General features: G+C 42.5%; 1 protein-coding gene across 1 annotated transcript; it reads right to left on the bottom strand.

Annotated features, from left to right (window-relative positions):
* Positions 1–372: 372 nt before the first annotated feature.
* PNN (pinin, desmosome associated protein) lies at positions 373–18,510 on the bottom strand. The gene is made up of 9 exons (XM_006117711.5): positions 18,218–18,510; positions 17,386–17,457; positions 16,970–17,035; positions 14,176–14,248; positions 13,772–13,866; positions 8,134–8,209; positions 6,659–6,814; positions 6,431–6,569; positions 373–2,758 (listed from the first exon to the last, which is right to left on the bottom strand). The coding sequence occupies exons 1-9, from the start codon at positions 18,328–18,330 to the stop codon at positions 1,479–1,481; spliced, it is 2,070 nt and encodes a 689-aa protein (XP_006117773.1). The 5' UTR covers positions 18,331–18,510; the 3' UTR covers positions 373–1,478.
* Positions 18,511–19,771: the final 1,261 nt, after the last annotated feature.

The raw sequence follows: 19,771 nt of genomic DNA on the forward strand, positions 1-19,771 counted from the left end.
TGCATGAAAAGGAAACCTGAACAACACCTTCAAAAAGTGAGCCTTGGAATTTAAATTAATTTTGCTGGTCTAAAAATAACCATTAACAGACACTGATTTTGTGGCCCATTACAACAATCTATCACACCTGACTGCCTCCATTTTCCCACTTCATGTTAAGAGGTCTCTTGCAACCTGTGAAGACCTTAATCTTTCCCACCTTGTACTTAGTTTGGATAGGAGGGTTAGCTTCTCCACACCTGAAGTGAAGCTTGAAAGCTTGTCATCTTCACAAACAGAAGTTGGTCTAATAAGATACTATCTCACCCACCTTGTCTCAATGTTAGCCTTTATAGATTAGTATGAGCAGAAACAGAAAGTCTTAAGCATTCATACAGTCATCTGATAAGCCACATTTATTTGCACATGAACAGAACAGGCCAACAGGCATAATGTAATTGTTTCATACAAAATTATAAAAGCAATAACGTCACCTTGATACACCATACTGCTTTATTTGGAACTTTCACACTTCCCTATCAAATACATTCAAAAAGTATCCTTAAACACACACAACATTGGTATTAGTCCCAGGTAACTCCAAGACCACAACAATGTTTCTAGTGGCACATAGTGATCAAAGTTTAATCAGTAGCAAATATAAAGATGGTTAATAATGACCAGAGGTCTTGGCCATGTCCACCTCCGGCCAACAAAGCAGGGAGCATCACGTAACAAACTATTTTCAGAACATAGTCGTAAACATAAACTGAGCCCTGCAGAGGACAGACAAGAGTAGTATTCTAGACTTTCTTACTCAGTCTTGGTCTGTGTTAGTACTTTTATTTAACTACTGCTTATATGAGAGTTGGAGAGACATTTGTAAAATGAGAAAAAAATCAAGCTAGAGATGGTTGGGGTAGGGAAGAAACTGGAAGAGTGAAAACAGAATGTTCACTTCCCCCTCTCTTTCTTGCTTTGGAAAATTGAGGACTTTGAATTCCAATTACCACCAAGGATGGAGAAGAGAAAATAGAATGGAAATTATGCTAGGCAGCAATGTTATAAAAGCTCTTAAAATATGTAGTTTGAAATAGGAAAGATAAGTGTCAACAGGACATCTCAAACCATTTATTTAAAATGCACATTTATTTCTACAAAAAAGAAATGATACAGAAGTGATCACACCAATTTAAAGATTTAACTATTAAAATATACAGAGATTCTTAATGAGTACAGGATATTTAAAAAAGATGCGAAGAGGGGTGTTAATTCTTTTATTTTTACAGTTTTCTGGAACTTCACATAATTTTGATAAGTAACCTTTTACAAAATTATGTAAAAAGTACAAGATCTCTGGTAAACGGTCTGTATTTTTCCAAAAGATTTTTTACAGCATGCATTTGTTAAGGCAGCCTTCTCCTCCTCATAGGAATCCTTCTACTCATCAAGTAATCTTCTGCTGCAAAGATTAGGCTAAGGAAGCTTAGTCTCTTCTGTTAACGCCTTTTGTCTTTCCTGTCTGATTTACGGTCTCTTTCACTCCGTGAAGTTCTTTTGCCTGACCGACTACCTTCTGAGACAGACCTCTTTCTGTCAGACCTTGAACTTTTATCCTTTGATCCTTTTGCATCTCTGCTACTACCTTTTGAAGACTTGTGACTTCTTTCTAGTCCTGAAGCATCCCTTCGCTTCCTATCCAAGCTTCTCCTGCGCTTTCTATCCCTGTTGTGTCCCCGTCCTCTGCTTCGACTTCTACTCTCACTGCTGCTACTGCTACTGCTGCTACTGTCCCTGCTACTACTTCCACTAGTACTACTGCTGCTGCTGGAACTACTCCGACTACTGCTGCTCCCACTACTAGAACTGCTGCCACTACTACTACTGGTTGAGCTACTAGTACTAGTACTACTGCTGCTGCTATGACTTCGACTCTTGCTAGTCTTTTTCTTGGTCCTACCATGGCTTCTACTCCTAGTTTTACTCTTAATTTCCACACTCGTTGCCTGGATCTGATCTGACTGCAACTCACCCAGCTTTACAGAAACCACAGTGACTTCCTCGTCTGCCTGAGGTTCTTTATCCTGAACGGACCGAGACAATGGTGGAGGCTGTGGCAGCGGCACTGACTCAGGCTGGATCTCAGCCTCAGGCTCTGGTTGGGCTTCAGGCTCCTTTTCCTGGGTCTCTTCAGGTTCAGCTTCAATTTCTGGTTTGTTAGCTCTCTCCTTTTCAGGAGAATCAGCATTAAGCTCTTTTGCTGGCTGAGTGTCACACTCAGCTTCTGGTTCCACTTCCTTGCTATTTTCACTTTCTAATGGTTCTACACTATCCACCTCATTCATCTCCATTACATCCTGCTCATTATCCACTGGCCGAGAACTCTCACCTTCCTCTCTTACAACCATGACCTCTTCATGCTGACTATCCTGCTGCCTATCGTTTTCCTTCACCTCAGCTCTCTCTATCTTATCCTCCATTTCATGTTTCTGTTCCTCCTCCTCCTCCTGTTCTCTCTCTGCATCACTATGACCTGACCCTATTTTCACTTTTTCCTCCCCTGCCTCCTCCATTTCTACATCATTGTTCTGGTTACCTGTCTCCATCTCTTCCACCTGCTGAGCCACCTTACCCTCTTCCTGCTCCTTGTTCTGGTCTTCTTTCTTTTCTTCATTACGCGCCTCCTGCTGTTCTTTTTCCTTCATAGATTGTCTTCTGGGCCTGGCCTCCATTTTGTTAATTTGTTCTGCAAACTCATTGCGTCTATTCTCAAATATTGCTGGAGGAGGAGGGGGAAAAAAAAAAAAGAGATGCAAATATGAAAAAGTAAATTTCAGAATAACTTGTCAAAGTTAGGACTGAAATCTTACTTATTCCCACGAGTGGAGTTACATAATTATTGTGAAGTATACAATACTATGTTTGTTAGCACAATGTTTCAGAAAGATATTCAAGTGTTATCCAAAAGATAGCAATAGTTTACTAAGAAAGTAAAAGGGGACGGAGTAGGTAAATGTAAGCCCAAATTTTAGGCTTATGTAGGGATGTCAATCTATTTGCGTTAATGCCTGTTATTAATGCAGCGCAGGATTAACGCGCTAAAAAAATTAACGTGTTAATTGCAGGCATTAATGCTGCACTGCCCCTTTGAAGTACCTCTTCGGCGCTTCAAAGCAGTAGCACATTAGGACCCTGGGATGAGCTGGAGACTCCAGCTGACCCCGGACTCCCGCGGTGCTGCCCCTTTGAAATGCCGCCACAGCATTGCAAAGGGGCAGCACACGCGATTAATCATGATTAATTTTTTTTAATTGCTGACAGCCCTAGTTTTATGAGAATTTACACACACACACACACACACACACACACACACACAAAATTAGTAAAGAGATGTTCAAGATCTCTAGAATTTCAATCAAGAATTTTGTGGTCCAAACCAAACAAGCCAATCCAAAGCCAACCTGAACAGATTTGGTTGTTTTCATACCTTACAAATGTTTGTGTCGTCTGGTCAGACAGCAAGGGTCTAGCCACTGTCCTGGACTCCATTTTCTTTACTTTGTTTCCTCCAAGGAGCCACCAAAGCTAATCACCAAACCCTCATGCCACTTCATCCCAGTGCCCCACAAACAAAGGGTGTCTCCATCTTGCCGCGTTGCTGCCCCAAACCTGTACTCAGTGCTGACACCCATCCCCTACCAGGCTTCTTACTGTGCTGTGCGCTATGGAGCGTCACTGTACCTCAACACTCTCATGCTGTAGTGCAATGCAGAGAGGTGACAGTGGCTGGCAGGAAAGGAGTACGCAACTGTTGCCACACAGACTCAGTGGGCTAAAGGAGATCAGAAACTACCTGACCTGACCTCAAGAGTGTCAGGGTGTTTTCAACTCTACCCAAATGCCAGTAGTTGGTTCTGCCAGGTTTGGTTTGGTTTACAAGGCACAAACAAGTGCATTTTCACTTCCTGACACTCAAATTATTAGCACTAACTAAGTTCCATTGTCTAAGTTGGAAGAGCCTAAATAACAAAAAGGAAAGTAGATGTTTAAAAATCATTTAAATAAAGGTATTTGCACACTAAGCTAGAGGGAGAGGTACATATGCTGGAGGATAGGGATAGACTCCAGAGTGACCTACACAAACTGGAGGATTGGGTTGAAAGAAATCTGATGAGGTTCAACAGAGACAAGTGTAGAGTCCTGCACTTGGGAAGGAATACACAGCAGTTTGGCAGAAGAGGACCTAGGAATTACAGTAGATAAGAAGCTGGATATGAGTTAACAGTGTGCCTTTATAGCTAAGAAGGCTAGTGACATATTATGGTGCATTAGCAGGAGCATTGCCAGCAAATGGAGAGAAGTGATTATTCCCCTTTATTCGGCACAGGTGAGGCCACATCTGGAGTATTGTGTCCAATTCTGGGCCCCCCCACAGAAAGGATGTGGACACATTGTAGAAAGTCTGGCAAAGGGCAACAAAAATGATTAAGGGGGGGGTGGAGCACATAACTTATGAGGAGAGGCTGAAGGATTCAGGCTTATTTAGACTACAGAAGAGGAGAGTGAAGGGAGATTTGATAGCAGCCTTTAACTTAAGCGGGGGGGGTTCCAAAGATGATGGAGACTTTGGATCAATGGTCTCAAGTTGCAGTGGTGGAGGTCTAGGTTGGATATTAGGAAAAACTATTTCACAAGGAGAGTGAAGCAGCACTGGAATGGGTTACCCCAGGGAGGTGGTGGAATCTCCATCCCTAGAGGTTTTTAAGTCAGGTCTTGAGAAACTCTAGCTGGTTTAGCTGGGATTGGTCCTACTTTTAGCTGGGGTTGGATTCAATTACCTTCTGAGGTCTCTTCCAACCCTATGATTTTATATTAATCAGTTTCAAACTAGAATTTAACTTGACAGTAATTCCTCCTACTCTTCACTTTTTGGTGATGTACCGAAGTTGACGGGAGAGTGCTCAGAGATAGATTTATTGCATCTGCACGTGATAAATTGACGACCAGTGGATCGATACCTGCAGTGTTGATTCACCACATAGTGGAGACAAGCACTTACGTTGTCCTTCTTTCTCTGAATAGCTTTTATGTATTCTAAGATCAACTTTCTAAGTTAATCTTGTTTCAGTTATCACATAAGAGCTGTTCCTCAGAACACATAAGGTGTTCGCTTATTATAGAAAGTACGCTTATTAAGTTTGCAGATGATACCAAGCTGGGAGAAGTTGCAACTGCTTTGGAGGATAGGGTCATAATTCAAAATGATCTGGACAAACTGGAGAAAGGGTCTGAGGTAAACAGGATGAAGTTTAATAAAGACAAATGCAAAGTGCTCCATTTAGGAAGGAACAATCAGTTTCACATATACAGAATGGGAAGCGACTGTCAAGGAAGGAGTACGGCAGAAAGGGATCTAGGGGCTATAGCGGACCACAAGCTGAATGAGTCAGCAGTGTGATGCTGTGGCAAAAAAAGCAAACATGATTCTGGGATGCATTAACAGGTGTGTTGTGAACAAGACACAAGAAGTCACTCTTCCGCTCTACTCTGCGCTGGTTAGGCCTCAGTTGGAGTATTGTGTCCAATTCTGGGCACCACAATTCAAGAGAGATGTGTGGAGAAATTGAAGAGGGTCCAGAGAAGAGCAACAAGAATGATTAAAGATCTAGAGAACATGATCTATGAAGGAAGGCTGAAAGAATTGGGTTTAATTTAGAAAAGAGAAGATTGAGGGGGGACATAATAGTAGTTTTCAGGTATCTAAAAGGGTGTCATGAGGAGGAGGGAGAAAACTTGTTCATCTTGGCTTCTGAGGATAGAACAAGAAGCAATGGCCTTAAACTACAATAAGGGAGGTTTAGGTTGGACATTAGGAAAAAGTTCCTAACTGTCAGGATAGTCAAACACTGGAATAAATTGCCCAGGGAGGTTGTGGAATCTCCATCTCTGGAAATATTTAAGAGTAGGTTAGATAAATGTCTATCAGGGATGGTCTAGACAGTATTTGGTCCTGCCAGGAGGGCAGGGGACTGGACTCGATGACCTCTCGAGGTCCCTTCCAGTCCTAGTATTCTATGATTCTATAAGATGACTCCTTGGTAACACTTTCATACATGTTCTATTCTCCATAGAAAGTGCTTCCTTACACCTAAAGTTTATAGGTGATACAGGCGATAACTTACACACCTTTAAAAGACTACATACCTACACCGCTGTTCAATTTTGCAATAGACAGACTTCTCTGAAAAAGTCATTCATTGTTATTTAAAAGAAACTCAGTAATTGTTGTGACAAACAATCTCACTCCCCTTTTCCCACTACGGTTTAGAAATATAATTCTATTACCAGAATAAGTTTTAAGATAATGAAATGCAAAAAGCTAAGGAAAAAGTGTATCTTGCTTGTGGGAGGGGAACACACTTACACCCCTTTTTCTGTACATGCCACCTACCATTCAATTTCTTTTGCGAATCTTCTATTAGTTTTTGTGTAGCGGGACACATCCTGCCTGGTATGTAGAAGAGATGGGGCCTTGTCCTGGTTCTTATATATTTAATTATTTTGGCATTATGTTCATTCCAATCTTCTTGCTGAGAAACAAAAGGAAAAAAAAAAAGAAAGATACATAAGTATATACTTTACATAAGAGAAGTACTGAGTGTAAAGTCAGAATACTCACCAACTGAGCAAGTTCCACCTTTTGTTCCAATAGCCGCAGTTCTGTCTGCTTAGCACGCCTTTCTTCAAACAGTTCTCGCCTTTCATTTTCAACCTGCTTTCTCTCCTCCTCTGCCTGAACCTCAAGCTTTTGTTCAATTTCTTGACGTCTCTTTTGCTGAAGGTAAATAAAGTATTGTTAACATTTTCTTCTAGTTTAGAAAAAGTATTCTTGGCCAGTTCGATAATTATAAGCATTATACACACAAATGTTACATGTAGACAGACTATGGAGTGAAATATTTATATTCTTCCTTTAAAAACAAATTAAGAGGACACAGAATTTAGAAGGCTAGCAACCTGCAGAAAAATTCTCATCTCAGTTTAAGACCAAACAGATGTTGCAACAGGAAGAACTCAGAACTGCAACTTACCAATAACTGTTAAAACTTAATTTTACCTAGTCAGTTTTTAGGGATGTGACCATGTAACCATGTACACTGTTAACCAATAAGCCTTTTAGCAGTTACACATTTCCTTGATTAAAGCATTTTAATATCCCTAATTTAGGATCAGGGTGACCAACCACCAAAAATGCTTGTCTAGCTTAAATGGTTATCGAATGATAAATTTAAAGCTATACTAACTATAGCCGTATCAATACCAGAGGAGACTCTCAGATTTATTTACTGAAAATGGTTTACAATACATGTTCTGGAAAAAAAAAAAAAATCACTGACTTGTACATAATATAATCATGTATGCCATTTACATGCACTTTTGGCACGGTAGCCTGTGGTATACAAAATCAGAACACAGAAATAGAATTGTATTCTAAGTGAGTGATTGAGTATCTTTAACAATTGTTTGATTTTGTATTGTTCACAAGTAATAGCCTTCTAATTGGCTACAAGTGCCATTCACTTTGAAATTACTCCAAGTACTCAATACCAGTACACTCTGCAAATGTTTTAGAACATGAAGCTCTCAAATTTCTTATGAGCATATACTATATTATTTATGTCATGAAAACTGGGGTCAATGCTCAGTTTTGCAGCACTAAAAATCCCAAGAGTCCCTACCGATGTTCCCTCTAATCTTTTCCCCTTCATGCAGCTTTCCCCCCCAGACGTATAGAATAAATTTTGTTATGTGTACCAAAGCATGTATGAATGTGCACCAACATGAGAAACACAAACCTGGCTGTGGCTCTTCTCCTAATCAGCTGGGTGGCACTGGAATCTCTGCTGAGCAGCCACACAAGCACCCAGCTTATAGCGAATACTGGTCCCTATGTAGTTTTAACAGCTTTTCAGTCTAAAACAGCTGTAAAAGCTTCCTAAGCTCTTGGACCCCAAGGATCAGGATGTCTCACTATAAGTAATACACACATCATGGGAATTTCACTCCATGCATTGAAGTAGCAACTGCCTAATTTGGCCTCATTTGCTTTAGCTGAGTCAGGTTATAGCATATAACATTAAGAGAAACACGTACCCTCTCAGTAGCAACTGTGGATTCTTGTTTAAATTTCTGAAGAGTGCCCATCAACAAGCCAAATATACGTCGATTCCTAAATGAGAGAAAACAATTTTTGAGACTCCATATAAAACACAGGTTTTTGCTCACAAAAACACTGAGGGAACTTATTTTACACACTAGTTGACTAGTTTCTTCCCCCTTCCCCACCCCCTTGCAAGCAAGGGGGGGGGAGAAGAGGGAGGTACTTCAAAGCAGCAGCACTGCATGGAGCTTAGGATCAGGTTTGCAGCACTGTCCCTTTGAAACACGGTGTCGGTGTTTCAAAGGAACAACGCCGCAATATTGACTAATCAAATAGTCGGTTAGTAAATTACGATGCTTAACATCCTTACCAATTACTAGGTGTTTGTACAAAACCCTTTACAAAAGGAGTGGGCAATGAAATGGTTAGCCCCTGGTGGGCCGCTGCTGCTATATTTACATGTGCCTCTGTAGGTACAGGGGATTGCAGCTCCTATTGGCTGGGAACAGTGATTAGCAGCCAACAAACTGTGATCGCTTGTACCTGCAGAGGCATAGGTAAATATGGCAGTTTGGAGCCCCACCGGGGCTAACCTTGGTGGACCAGATCCAGCCCATGGGCCGGTTTTTGCTCATCCATGCTATACTATGTGATGTCACACACTCAAGTAGAGGCTAACTCTCTCTCACATGAGTCTACGGGCTGGGAATAAGAGTTCACTGACAACAGGCTAGTTCTGATCTTGATTTGTGCTTGACAGTTGTAAGACATTTAAAGTAAGTGCCTTTGCTTCCTTCCCGTCTATAAACTCACTCTTCCATGCCTCCCATTACTGCCTTTTTTCCTAAATATTCTTTTTCCCCCACCCAATACCTCTTTTCTCTGCCTCTAGGATTTTTCCCTTTGTCCCTCACTTTTAGGGATTATGCTCCTCCCTCTTTTAAAGGATTTTGTCTCCGATAAAAGAAAATCTCCCCCCACCCATTCATTTTGGGCATTTATCAGAAGCAACTGTTCCTCTCACCACAGCACCTAAGCAGCAAGAGCCAGGCAGGAAGGAGAAAGTACAGGAACAGAGCACTGCAGTCTTAGTAGGGAGGGGAAAGGCACGTAAGAGCTGAGAAGAAAAGCATTCTCTATCAATCAAGATAGAAATTGTTTTTAAATGGTGAGACTATGCATTCCTCTTGGAGAAACCTTTCTACCATAAGATTAATTTGCCATTCAAACGCTGTTTAAAGTGTGCACCCCGACCCTTGCTGCCTCTATGCCGGGGGTAGGTAGGAGCTGGTACATGCAAGAAGCTTTCAAGCCAGCTCCTATGGAGCTGCCTGCTCCCCACCATGCTGCTGCCTCTCATAAAGAGGCAGCACTGGGGGGCTGGGAGTGGTGAGGCCGCAAGTGTGAGACTGTACATGTGAGAAGTCAGTTTTCAAAGAACCTAGAGAATAAATCCAGCCTGTGAGCTATGTATTGAACATCCCAGCCAAGAATGGACTCTGATTTCAGTTGAGACTTCTAGAACAGCAGTTCTCAACTGGGGGTTCGGTGCACCTCCCCTCCCTGCAGGGATGAAGCCCAAAGCCCCAGCAACTCCATGGGCTGAAACCTGGAGGCCATGGGCCTAAATCTGAAAGCCCCAACCCCATGAGTAGAGTTGGAGGGGCGGGGGGAAAGGGGTCATAGGGCTGCTGTACCTTACCCAGAGTAGGGCAGTCCTGAACACAGCTCTGCACCCTTCTCACCTGGCTCCTTTCCTCAAGGCCCTGTCCCCTGACAATTTGGAGGCAGGAAGTTGAGCAGCTATTGCTCTTGCTGGTGCCATGAAATGGTCAGCCATGGTGCTGCTCCCCCATTTCCTGTTTCTGATGGTGCTCAGGGTTGCAGCTGTTACTGAGCTCAGAGCCCCCTTTGAACACTCATGAAGCCGGTACAAACCACCCTGGCAGAGAACTCAGTGTGCATCAACTACTGGGACGCCCTCTTGGCACAAAGCCCCTAGCTACTCGTTGCCCTGCATCCTAAGCCACACCCCTGCTCTCTTACAGCTCCAAACTCCTCACACTGAGCTACTCCCTTGCCTGCACAAAGCCCCTAGCCAGCTTCAACTTTCTGAGTTAGTGCATTCTCTTCATTAAATTATAATTTGTTTGTTTCCCATCCTCCAACCTTGACAGGAGGGTTGCCTATTAAGGTGAATAAAGGATGGAAATGGTGCTTCCTCCCTGGATGCCAACATGCAGAGTAGGCCCGAGCTATTCACGACCCTCAACAGAAGTCAAACTACAACCATGACTGAGCAGGGTGGATAAAAATCGATTATTTATTGGCTCTAGTCTGCCCAACCTAACAACCAGCTCTTGCGCTTTGAAAATTCTGGGCTTTCAATTTCTGTTAGTCTATTGAGAAACATGTGCAAAGACACACAGGCCGGATAGGATTGTTTATGATCTATGCTTATGTGGTGGTGATCCTCGGCCAAACATGGCAGAGTTAGTTAAGACATTGTCTAAAGATAGAAAGAAATATATATAGGAAAGGATGGAGGCAGCATACAAAGGTACACTGGAGTGGACTGGAAAGGAAAAGATGACATTCGGCACACACAGGCCTTCCTATATTCCTCATAACTTTTGTCATGGCTTCTGGGTGTAAAACAGACCCTATCTGGAAATATTTTGAAGAAATTTGTTCTCCGGGTTTTTTAAAAAGGGACAATGTGTCAAGGGTAAGCAGCACAAGAAGATGCTGCATGGCCTAACTGCAAGAATGAAACATTGTAAGGAAAACTGCTTGTTGGGAGAAAATGATGTGGATAAAGATGTGGCTATGTCTGAAGAACAATGTGGGTCAACATTGCAATGCATCATTCTTCAAGACTTAGGCCACGTCTTCTCCTCCTGGAAAATCAATACTGTGGTGCTCGTTCATCCAGAATTTAATTTAACGGGTCTAATAAAGACTAACGGGTCTAGTAAAAGTGAATATTGAGGGCACCCTACAACTATTACTCCTCACAAGGAGTAAAGGAAATGAATGGGAACGTTTCTCCCATCAACCTATACAATTAACATAGCTGGAATTGCTTATCTTAATTTGACTTTCCAGTAAGTATAGGCCTCTGTCTATGCCTTTTAGTATAAGTAATTTAATAAGTAAATTTCCAAGCTATGTTATGTTGGATGTTGTTAGAAAATAGTTTAGCTATGCTGATTTTTGTGTCTTGTTTAATTAGTTAACTAGGTTTAGAACCTATCACCCAAGTATAGAGTACAGAAAGCAGCAGTAAGAGAAATCTAGAATAGCCAGTTGCCACTAAGTATCATTTTCTTATTTTATATTACATAATACATGCCTCTTATTTTGGAACATCATGGTCACAGAGCATAATGGTGATGCCATAAGTCTATTCCTTATTTTACTTCACCAGAATAGCTTTCACAAAGGAACCCCATACTATACTTATTTTCAATAGAGCTTAATCCAATATTAAGTGCATTCTAAGCACAGTCGATCTTAGCGTTTTTGGAAACTTGGAATCAGATCTACATCAAAAGGATAGTGAGAGTGGGGAAGAGGAGAGCTAGTTGTAGAAGTTTTAAGGATACTGTGAATTTAGTGCTCTGAGATTTGTCTACTAGTTAATAAAATTTTAAATAAAAAAAGTTTAAGGATAGCCGTCAACCAGCGACTCAGAAGACTACTGCAACTGCAAATGTGAAATATTTATGGACCATTTAAGATTTAGTTTAAGAAAATGTAAGTGCTGTTGTGTTTGTGTGTATGATTTAGTTCTTACCATTTCTAATGTACTGCTGCTACAACTGCAGCTTGATACAAGTAATGAGTATTATGTACTATTTCCAAATCTAAAAAAAATACATGAAGTATACCCTCTTAGATTATATAAAATGCTATATTGAGCTGTTAAGTAACATGTTTTAGTGATCAGATTTGCACTACTGTTTGAAGAAATGTGTGAAGTAGTATCAGTAGGAATCCCGATTAAAACCAGGGTTCTTTTTGTTGATTTAAAATCAATCTACCCTGTGACTGAAGTCCCATGACCCAGAGCCCTAAGGTTCCTTTCCCTCCCCCTCTAGGAGTTTTTATAGTATGTTGATGGGGCTCAAAGGAAAAAGGTTCATACCCCCTGTTCAAAAAACTATCATAATACACATAATCAGTAGAAGAAAAATAGTAAGGTTAATAGTAACAGGAAAGAGGAAACTATCAGTGATGTAGGCATGAGAAATATTTTGCTAGGAGGTGAGGCCCATCATTGCCAGGGCAAAATCATTTTGGATAGATTACACTTATAGGTAAGTTCAAGAAACTAAATATTTGTAATAGAATTTTTTATTAGAGTGCTTTCAAAAGGGAAGTGAAAGTTTTAAATTGTAGGATTTCAACTTCAAGCACTCATTGCATTGAATAATTATCATACATAGTAAATCTGAATCAGAAACTTGTAACGCTTCCATTACTATTTCCCTAACTAATTTGAATTATTTTATGATTTGTATCAGTAAACATTTTTTGGGACTAAAATGACAGTTGAATAGGCAACTACAATTTTACTTTTGTTAGCAGATTTTTTTTTATGAACTCTAATCATATTAGCCATGACTTTTTCCGATGGAAAAACAAACAATTTAAACCTTTCACCCAACATATTCCAGTGTAAAAAGTAGTGCATTCAGGTAATTTAAGAGGTAGGACTGTTTATGCAAAATTTGGTATCTGTAGGTAATCTCAAAGCATGATTTTGAAAGCAGCAAGGAGCTTGAAATTGCAGAAATTTGGAGTCCAGTACAAGACACAGTAATAAGACTTAGTAAAGTATGCCACTACACAGCAGAACAAACATCTAGTAGATCTGTTAATCTTTTTCGGATTACAAAAACGAAAACAACAGGTTCAAAGATTAAAGATACTCCTGTACTAGGAATGTAAGCGACTACTCGAGTAGTCAACTACCTGATAAGCATAAGCACATAACTGCGGGGTTTGCTCCAGGCAGCAACGTGAACTGGGTCTGAACAGTCCCAGCTCGCGCCACTCCCGGGATCTTGTGGCAGCTCTGCACTTGAAATGTAGTAAGAGACCACTGGGGAAGCAACCTCCCCAACATCGACTAATCAATGGAAATTCCATCGACTACTCAATTAACCGATAGTTAACATCCCTACTTTGAACGGTGGGAAACTAAACAGAAATATGCTAAGCCACCATATCTTGAAAGGGGGAAAACAGCCCAAATTCAGCAACTACAAGCAGTAAGTCAGATTATATTTTAATTTTCCATTTTAAAAAACCCAAAAGTTTAAGACTCAAGTAACAACCAATCAGCAAACCTTTGTTACACATCCTAATAAAACTGACAATAAATAGTATGGACAAACATATGAGGCCATCTATAGAAACATCACAAATTCTACTTAAATTGAATAAAGGTATGATTTATTTGAGTCATGACTGCAAGTCGTCTATTTTAAGTGTACCTAGGCAACATTTCCTCTTAAGGCAGCCCCTCAAAGCCACCTGTTATGTATTATAACTATTGCATTCAGTAGCCATATGGAAAAAATAATTTAAAAAAAAATCATAGGAAAATAGATGTATAGGTACCTTTGTTTTCCCTTCTCATCCATATTTTGATCTTGAATAAGATCTCGACGTGTTCGCTCTTTGGAGGTAGCAACAACAGAAGATTGCAACGCCGGCTACAAGAACAAAATCACCAGTGTTTGATCCATCTACACCAGTATTTCCCAATTTTATTTGGCCACTGAACCCTTTTTAAGCTTGAAAGAATTTCAAGGAACCTCTAGGTTCCAAGGGGGAAAACAAACAAAAAAACCACACCCATACACACACCACTGAGACTTGTCAAGCCAAAAAACCCAGCAATTTGTGTGTCTCTCTTTAAGAGGGGGCAGGAGAGTGCCGGGTTCCACAACAACCCTTACTTTTGCTTCAATTGGGAAAATCTACACACTTCTATGCCAAATCCCCACTCTCTCCATTATTACCTTTTTAACATCTTCATCCTCGGCGTCGCTTTCATGGCGTGATTCTCTCCTTGTCCGACGTTCCCCACCCAGCCTAAGGTGAAAATACAAGAGTCAAACATCATTATTGTTTGAAACAAGTATAAAGGAAAAAGTTTACACCCTGACAGAAACGGCACTTTTCAAGACTGTAACAGCCAAGCACATCAAAGTTTAACACACTTTCATCATCCAGAACTTAAGATGATGAACAATAGTGCTCAGTTAAAGTTTTGACTACATCAGTAAGCACACGTATTACAATGTCGAGTAAATTAAGAGGTAGGACTGCTTGGTTAGGTATTTTTTGTACACCCAATATTTTACTACCCAGGGTTTTATTCCCAGTTTTATTTACATGCATCTTTTTGGTGTAGAATTCAAAGGCTTTAGAATGTATACATGGGTTTTGAAATTTCAAGAGAAAATGCTCCTGAAGTTACCTAAAATGAAGGAAGTCTTCAGTGAATTAATCCCTGAAACATTGCAATTTTCCAGATGTGAACAGTATTTCAGTGCAACCATTTTCTGCAGAATTGAGTTTTAACTTCATAAAAGATTTTAACCTGGAGCAATTATTCTCCAAAGTTAAAACACTAAATGTTGGTCTTAGAAGAAGCAGACCAGTACGGTATTGCACTATGATTATTTTTAGTGAAAATGATTTATGATTAAACAGCAAAACGCTTTAAAACAGAATAAATTTAACTACTTTTGAGAGAAATATGGATCCCCCTCCCCCCCGCCATCAGAAAAGCACTTGAACATATATTTAAGTGCTTTGCTGAATCCAGGTCTTAATAAAGCCTACAAATTAACAAGGCTAGTCCCAATGTTTATAGCCTAGTATTTTTGTACCACACCGCCAACCTAAAGTATAAACTCTTTATTCTACTGGAGGCTACATACATATCTGATGTTCTAACACTTTTGTAACAAATGCAAATCTTGTTTTCCCAAAAAAGAGTCTAGAATGAACACAACTACTGAACTCCTTTAAAACTCTACAAATAAAATCAATTGAGAACTGCAGCCAAAGAGAAAGCGTTTCTGAACAGAAAATAAGTCACACAAGAATATATTTGGACAAAGCTAAACAAATTTGAGATTCTATCCCTGTGTGTTGTTTGTGTTTATTTAAGATGTCTCATTCACAACTCAGTTTCTTTAAGCCATCTCTAAAGTCAAACCTACATTAAAAAAAACGTAGAATGTTGCAGTATGACAAGTTCTACACCTATCTCCACTGTATGATCACACAAAAAATATTTCAAGAGGAGAAAGTCCCTACTGAGAACCATGAACTCAGCAGTAAGCTTCTCATTACTCACTCATGGTGAATTTGACAGTAACACAATTTTGGCACAAGAAAGTCTACTGAACTGAGATAAATAAAATCATAGCGGCACTCTTTATGTTATTAAAGGTGATCTACAAAGAAAAAAAATAGAGAATGCTCCCATGCAACTGGAGTTTAGATATGTACTCTACACATTCACACTTTTGAGCTGCACTACTGGTGTAGTTCCAGTGGCCAAATGGTTCACTGGAAGGCTGTTAAGAGGCAAGTAATTGGCTAATCGTGTAGTAGACAATTTTTATCGACTTCATGATTAGTTGATAAGGGAAGGTGCTGAGTCCCAGCTCATGTCGGGTCCAGGAGCTACTCCCGCTGTGGCTCTGCAGTTAAATTTCGTAGGAGCTGGGCATGCAGGTAGTCCAGCCCCTACTACATTTAAACTGAAGAGCTACAGTGGGTATCGTAGACACAGGTGAGCCAGGACTGAGCTGGGCTACCTACCTGGCTGTACCAGCCCCTATCAGAGGTAACAGCATGGGGTGGCAGGTAAGAGCTAGTCTGCAAGGGGAACCCTGTGCACAAGGAGCCTGGGCTCACTGCAGAAAGGGGTGGCTGCTGCTGCAGCAGCAGCAGGTTCTCCTGCTGCTCTGCCTCTGACAGAGGCAGCAAGCGGGGCAGCCAGGAGGGTCCACAGAGCCAGTGCTCAGGGGGAGCTGGCTTTTGAAGACTAGCTCCTGCCTCTGCCTCCACTCACTGGCTCTGTAAGATGCATCAGGAAAGATAAGCAGACGGGTCCACAGAGCTGACTCCTCACCCATATTGACTCCTGCCTGACCCCAACCCCTCCACACCGTTGGCTCTCTATCAGAGGCAACAGCACAGAAGTGCAGGTCATTGGTTCCCGTTCCCCAGCCCACTGCCTCTGATACAGAGGCAGCAAGGGGGGACAATGTGTGCAGGCTTATTGGTTAATCGTGTAGTCATCTACACATTGACATTCCTAATAGCCATTTAAACTATAGGCAATCCAGCTATCCATTGACACCCCCCAATAATCAGCAGTTGATATTAACAATCAGGTGTTTTAGATTTCGGCATCAACTCCTCATTGAGCGAAGGGAATGATTTATACTCAGATATTACTTCAGAACTATTGAACGGTAAGTTACCACTCAAATTCTACATCTGATTGCATTTCTTCAGAATTATTACATTTTATAGCGAGGAGGAGACAGAGACAAGATTTTATCAGAACTGATATGAACATGTTAAAACATGGATAGGGAGCTATATCCTTACTGATGCAGGAGGGATCATCCAAAAACAGTGACAAAAGCTTTAGCTTTGGAATTAGTAATCTTTAAGAAAGTAGTTATAAAGCCACCAGACTAACAGTTACCAGTTCTGACAATTTAAATGTGTTAAAACATGATGACCTTTCACTCGAGTAAAGTTTTTGTTCACCTTTATACTTACCTACTGGTTGCCCCTTCAAGATCCCTCTGTTTGGCTGGGGGTCCTCCGCTATCCGAGAATCCACGCCTAAAAAACAGAAGACTTAATACATGAAGTAAAACAAATAAGTAGCTGTCAGAGAGACCTGGACACTGGAACTGCAGAGTTTCCAATGCTGGTCTGCCGTTGACTCAAATGTGATCCTGGGTAAGTTAAACTTCCTGTCTATGTGGGTAATGCTTCCCTACCTCACTGAAAACAATCATCATAATAATTATATTTTAGTAACAGTCAAGTTATATAGCATTCTCCATTGCCTATATTAGTGGCATGAAGTACACAATAACCCTGTAATACTGACCCCACAAAACCTGATGGAAAAGTAACATTTAATAATTTGGCGATGGCTGAGAACCACAAAATAAACAGTTTCTTACCTCAGCAATATGCTACCACGCCCTCTACCTCCACCAGGGCCTGTGATGGTCAATAATCTACCTTGAGCGGGCCTGGAAGAAATGTACTAAGTGTTAGAATGCGGGCAGAGTAAGCAAATATGCTCTCTCTGGAGACCTGCATGGTCTCACATACCAGACATTGACTAACAGAGGGAAAACCTCACATGTCAAGAGAATAAACTTTGCTTGTAAAAACCTTGCTGGGGAAAAGCAGCACATACCCTTGGCAAGTGCACAGAGAAGGGATTGCTAGATATGTTTTCTAGCACTATATTTAAATTCCCAATCTTGGTGTACGCAGATGAGAAAAATAAGGGACTGTTGGCAACCCAATGACCTCCCCAACTCAGTTCCCCCTCCCTCCCGGCTGGATCACGCCTGACAGGCAACAGAAGGGAGACTCTGTGTGTCCCTCTCAGACACGTTACCAACTGACTGTGCGGGCAAACCACGCCGCGGCGGCTGCCTCCGATCAGCGCCCAGCCCAGCAACCTCAGTGGAACAGCACGGAAAGCGGTGGCGAGCAGCCGGCCGCGGGGCGGGCAAAAGAAGTCTCCCGCGCTCCTCCGCCGGAACTAGGGGCCCGAGCAGAAAAGAAGGAGCGCCGGGCCGCGGCGCCCCAAACCCCGCAGGCCGCACCCAGTCGACAGGACTCGGACCCTCAGAAGCACGTTTGCTTCCAGAGTCAGTGACGCGCTGCTCCTCCGCTCCGAGAGAAAAGGAACCCGCAAGGCTCGTCCGGTCCGGCCCGCCCTCGTCCGCAGGGCGCGCGCCCAGCCCCAGCCCCGGCCCCGGCCTCGCCTCGCCTCACCTCACATCGTTGGGGTCCCGGCCCGTGAGCTTGCGGATATTCTCATCCACGTGCTTGAGGCTCTCCTTGGCCTTTTCCAGCTGCTCCTGCAGCGCGCGCACAGCCACCGCCATCCCGCCAGCAGCGCGGCCTAGCCAAGGGCCTAGCGCAAAGCACCGCTGGGTAACGGAGCGAGATGCCCCGCCCACAAACTACTCGATCCGCCCTACAACCCGCCAGTCACAGTGCTCGGAACCAGAGTGACACCAATAGGAAATCGCCGACCGTCCAGGTGCGCCAATCACCATGTCCCGACCAGAAGCGACGACGCCTACAGCCTAGCCGCGTGCGACGCATCTGCCAATTAGAGAGCCCATGTCGGAGTGACAAATCGCCAGCCCCATCACCAGTCTTCCCTGCTTGCCATATCTGCGAATCACCAAAGGGACAAACAAAATGACATAGATCCCAGCCAACCAGCACCGTTTCCTTTCTTCCTATCAACCAATCAGAAGCAGAGTAATACTGTCCATCTCCACCCACTCCGAACTCTCTCAACTTTCCCGCCCCACCCCACGCCGAGGCCCTTCAGAGGCCATGAGGCATAACTAACAGAAGCGGGGAGTAGCCAATCAGCTCTTACTTTCTTACAACTCAACCAATGCAAAAGCATGTTGTTTGGGAACAAGAAAAGAGCGATTCCGCGCAAGGCCTGGAGTTTAGCCAATCAGCTCACGTGCTGGTGTCTTCTTTTTTTCCCCCTTCTACTCATGCAGCCGGCCCGGGATCGCCTCTCCTGAGGGGAAGCCGCCCTGGCTGCTCGTTTTGCGGGCAAGATGAGCTGCCTGCTTGGCGCTGTTATTCTGCCTTTCCCATTGCAGCGCGGTGTCTCCCCTGCTGCGCATTCCCCTTCGCTTCAGTGGGAAAGAACCGAGCTTAGTGCCCTGCCGCCCACAGCCTGCCCCGCTCCGGGGTGCGCCCGCGCTGCCGCGACCCTTCGTCCTCCGCATGATTGTAGGGCCAGGTCCTCGGGGCAATTCTGTGTCTTTTCTAGTTCTGCCGATCGTGCGGAGAGCTCCAAGCTGAAGTCCAGCTCGCTGCCCAGGTTTTTATCGCTCGCAATGAGCCGAGTAGCCAAGTCTCTCTGTTCTGGCTTTAAAATTCCTATGGAATGGAGGTGACTGTTCCTCGTATTCGCTAATTTCGCTCTATTTTACTACATCCAGCATTGGGTCATGATGAGCAGCTCACAGAGTTGGCAGGAAGTAAAAAAATACATGTCTCGTTGCTCAGTAGTGACTCAATATTATTTTGGTTTAGTTTAGGTAAACGAAATAAGCTAATTACCCAGCTAAAGTCAAGAAGCAGGGAGACATGAATGAAAGGGGTTCATTATCCTGGTGCTGGGAGATATTGATGGCCTGACTAAAGTCTGTGACTCTAAAATAGAGTGAAGAGGACACAAGATAAATGTGAAGAAAGGCAGTAGAAACTTTGATCTCTAACATTGTTGCTTTACTTTTCCTTAGTTTATTCAGTTTTCTCTACAGAGATAGAGCTACTAGGGTTGCCAGG

Source organism: Pelodiscus sinensis, chromosome 5 (assembly GCF_052426305.1).
Source record: "Pelodiscus sinensis isolate ZL-2025 chromosome 5, ASM5242630v1, whole genome shotgun sequence".
Taxonomy (NCBI): domain Eukaryota; kingdom Metazoa; phylum Chordata; order Testudines; family Trionychidae; genus Pelodiscus; species Pelodiscus sinensis.

Coding starts and splice junctions, on each gene's coding strand:
- PNN (XM_006117711.5), bottom strand. CDS start 18,330: ATGGCGGTGGCTGTGCGCGCGCTGCAGGAGCAGCTGGAAAAGGCCAAG. Junction 17,458..18,217: donor CGGGACCCCAACGATGTGAG/GTGAGGCGAGGC, acceptor CATTTCTTCCAG/GCCCGCTCAAGGTAGATTAT. Junction 14,249..16,969: donor CTTGAAGGGGCAACCAGTAG/GTAAGTATAAAG, acceptor TTTTCACCTTAG/GCTGGGTGGGGAACGTCGGA.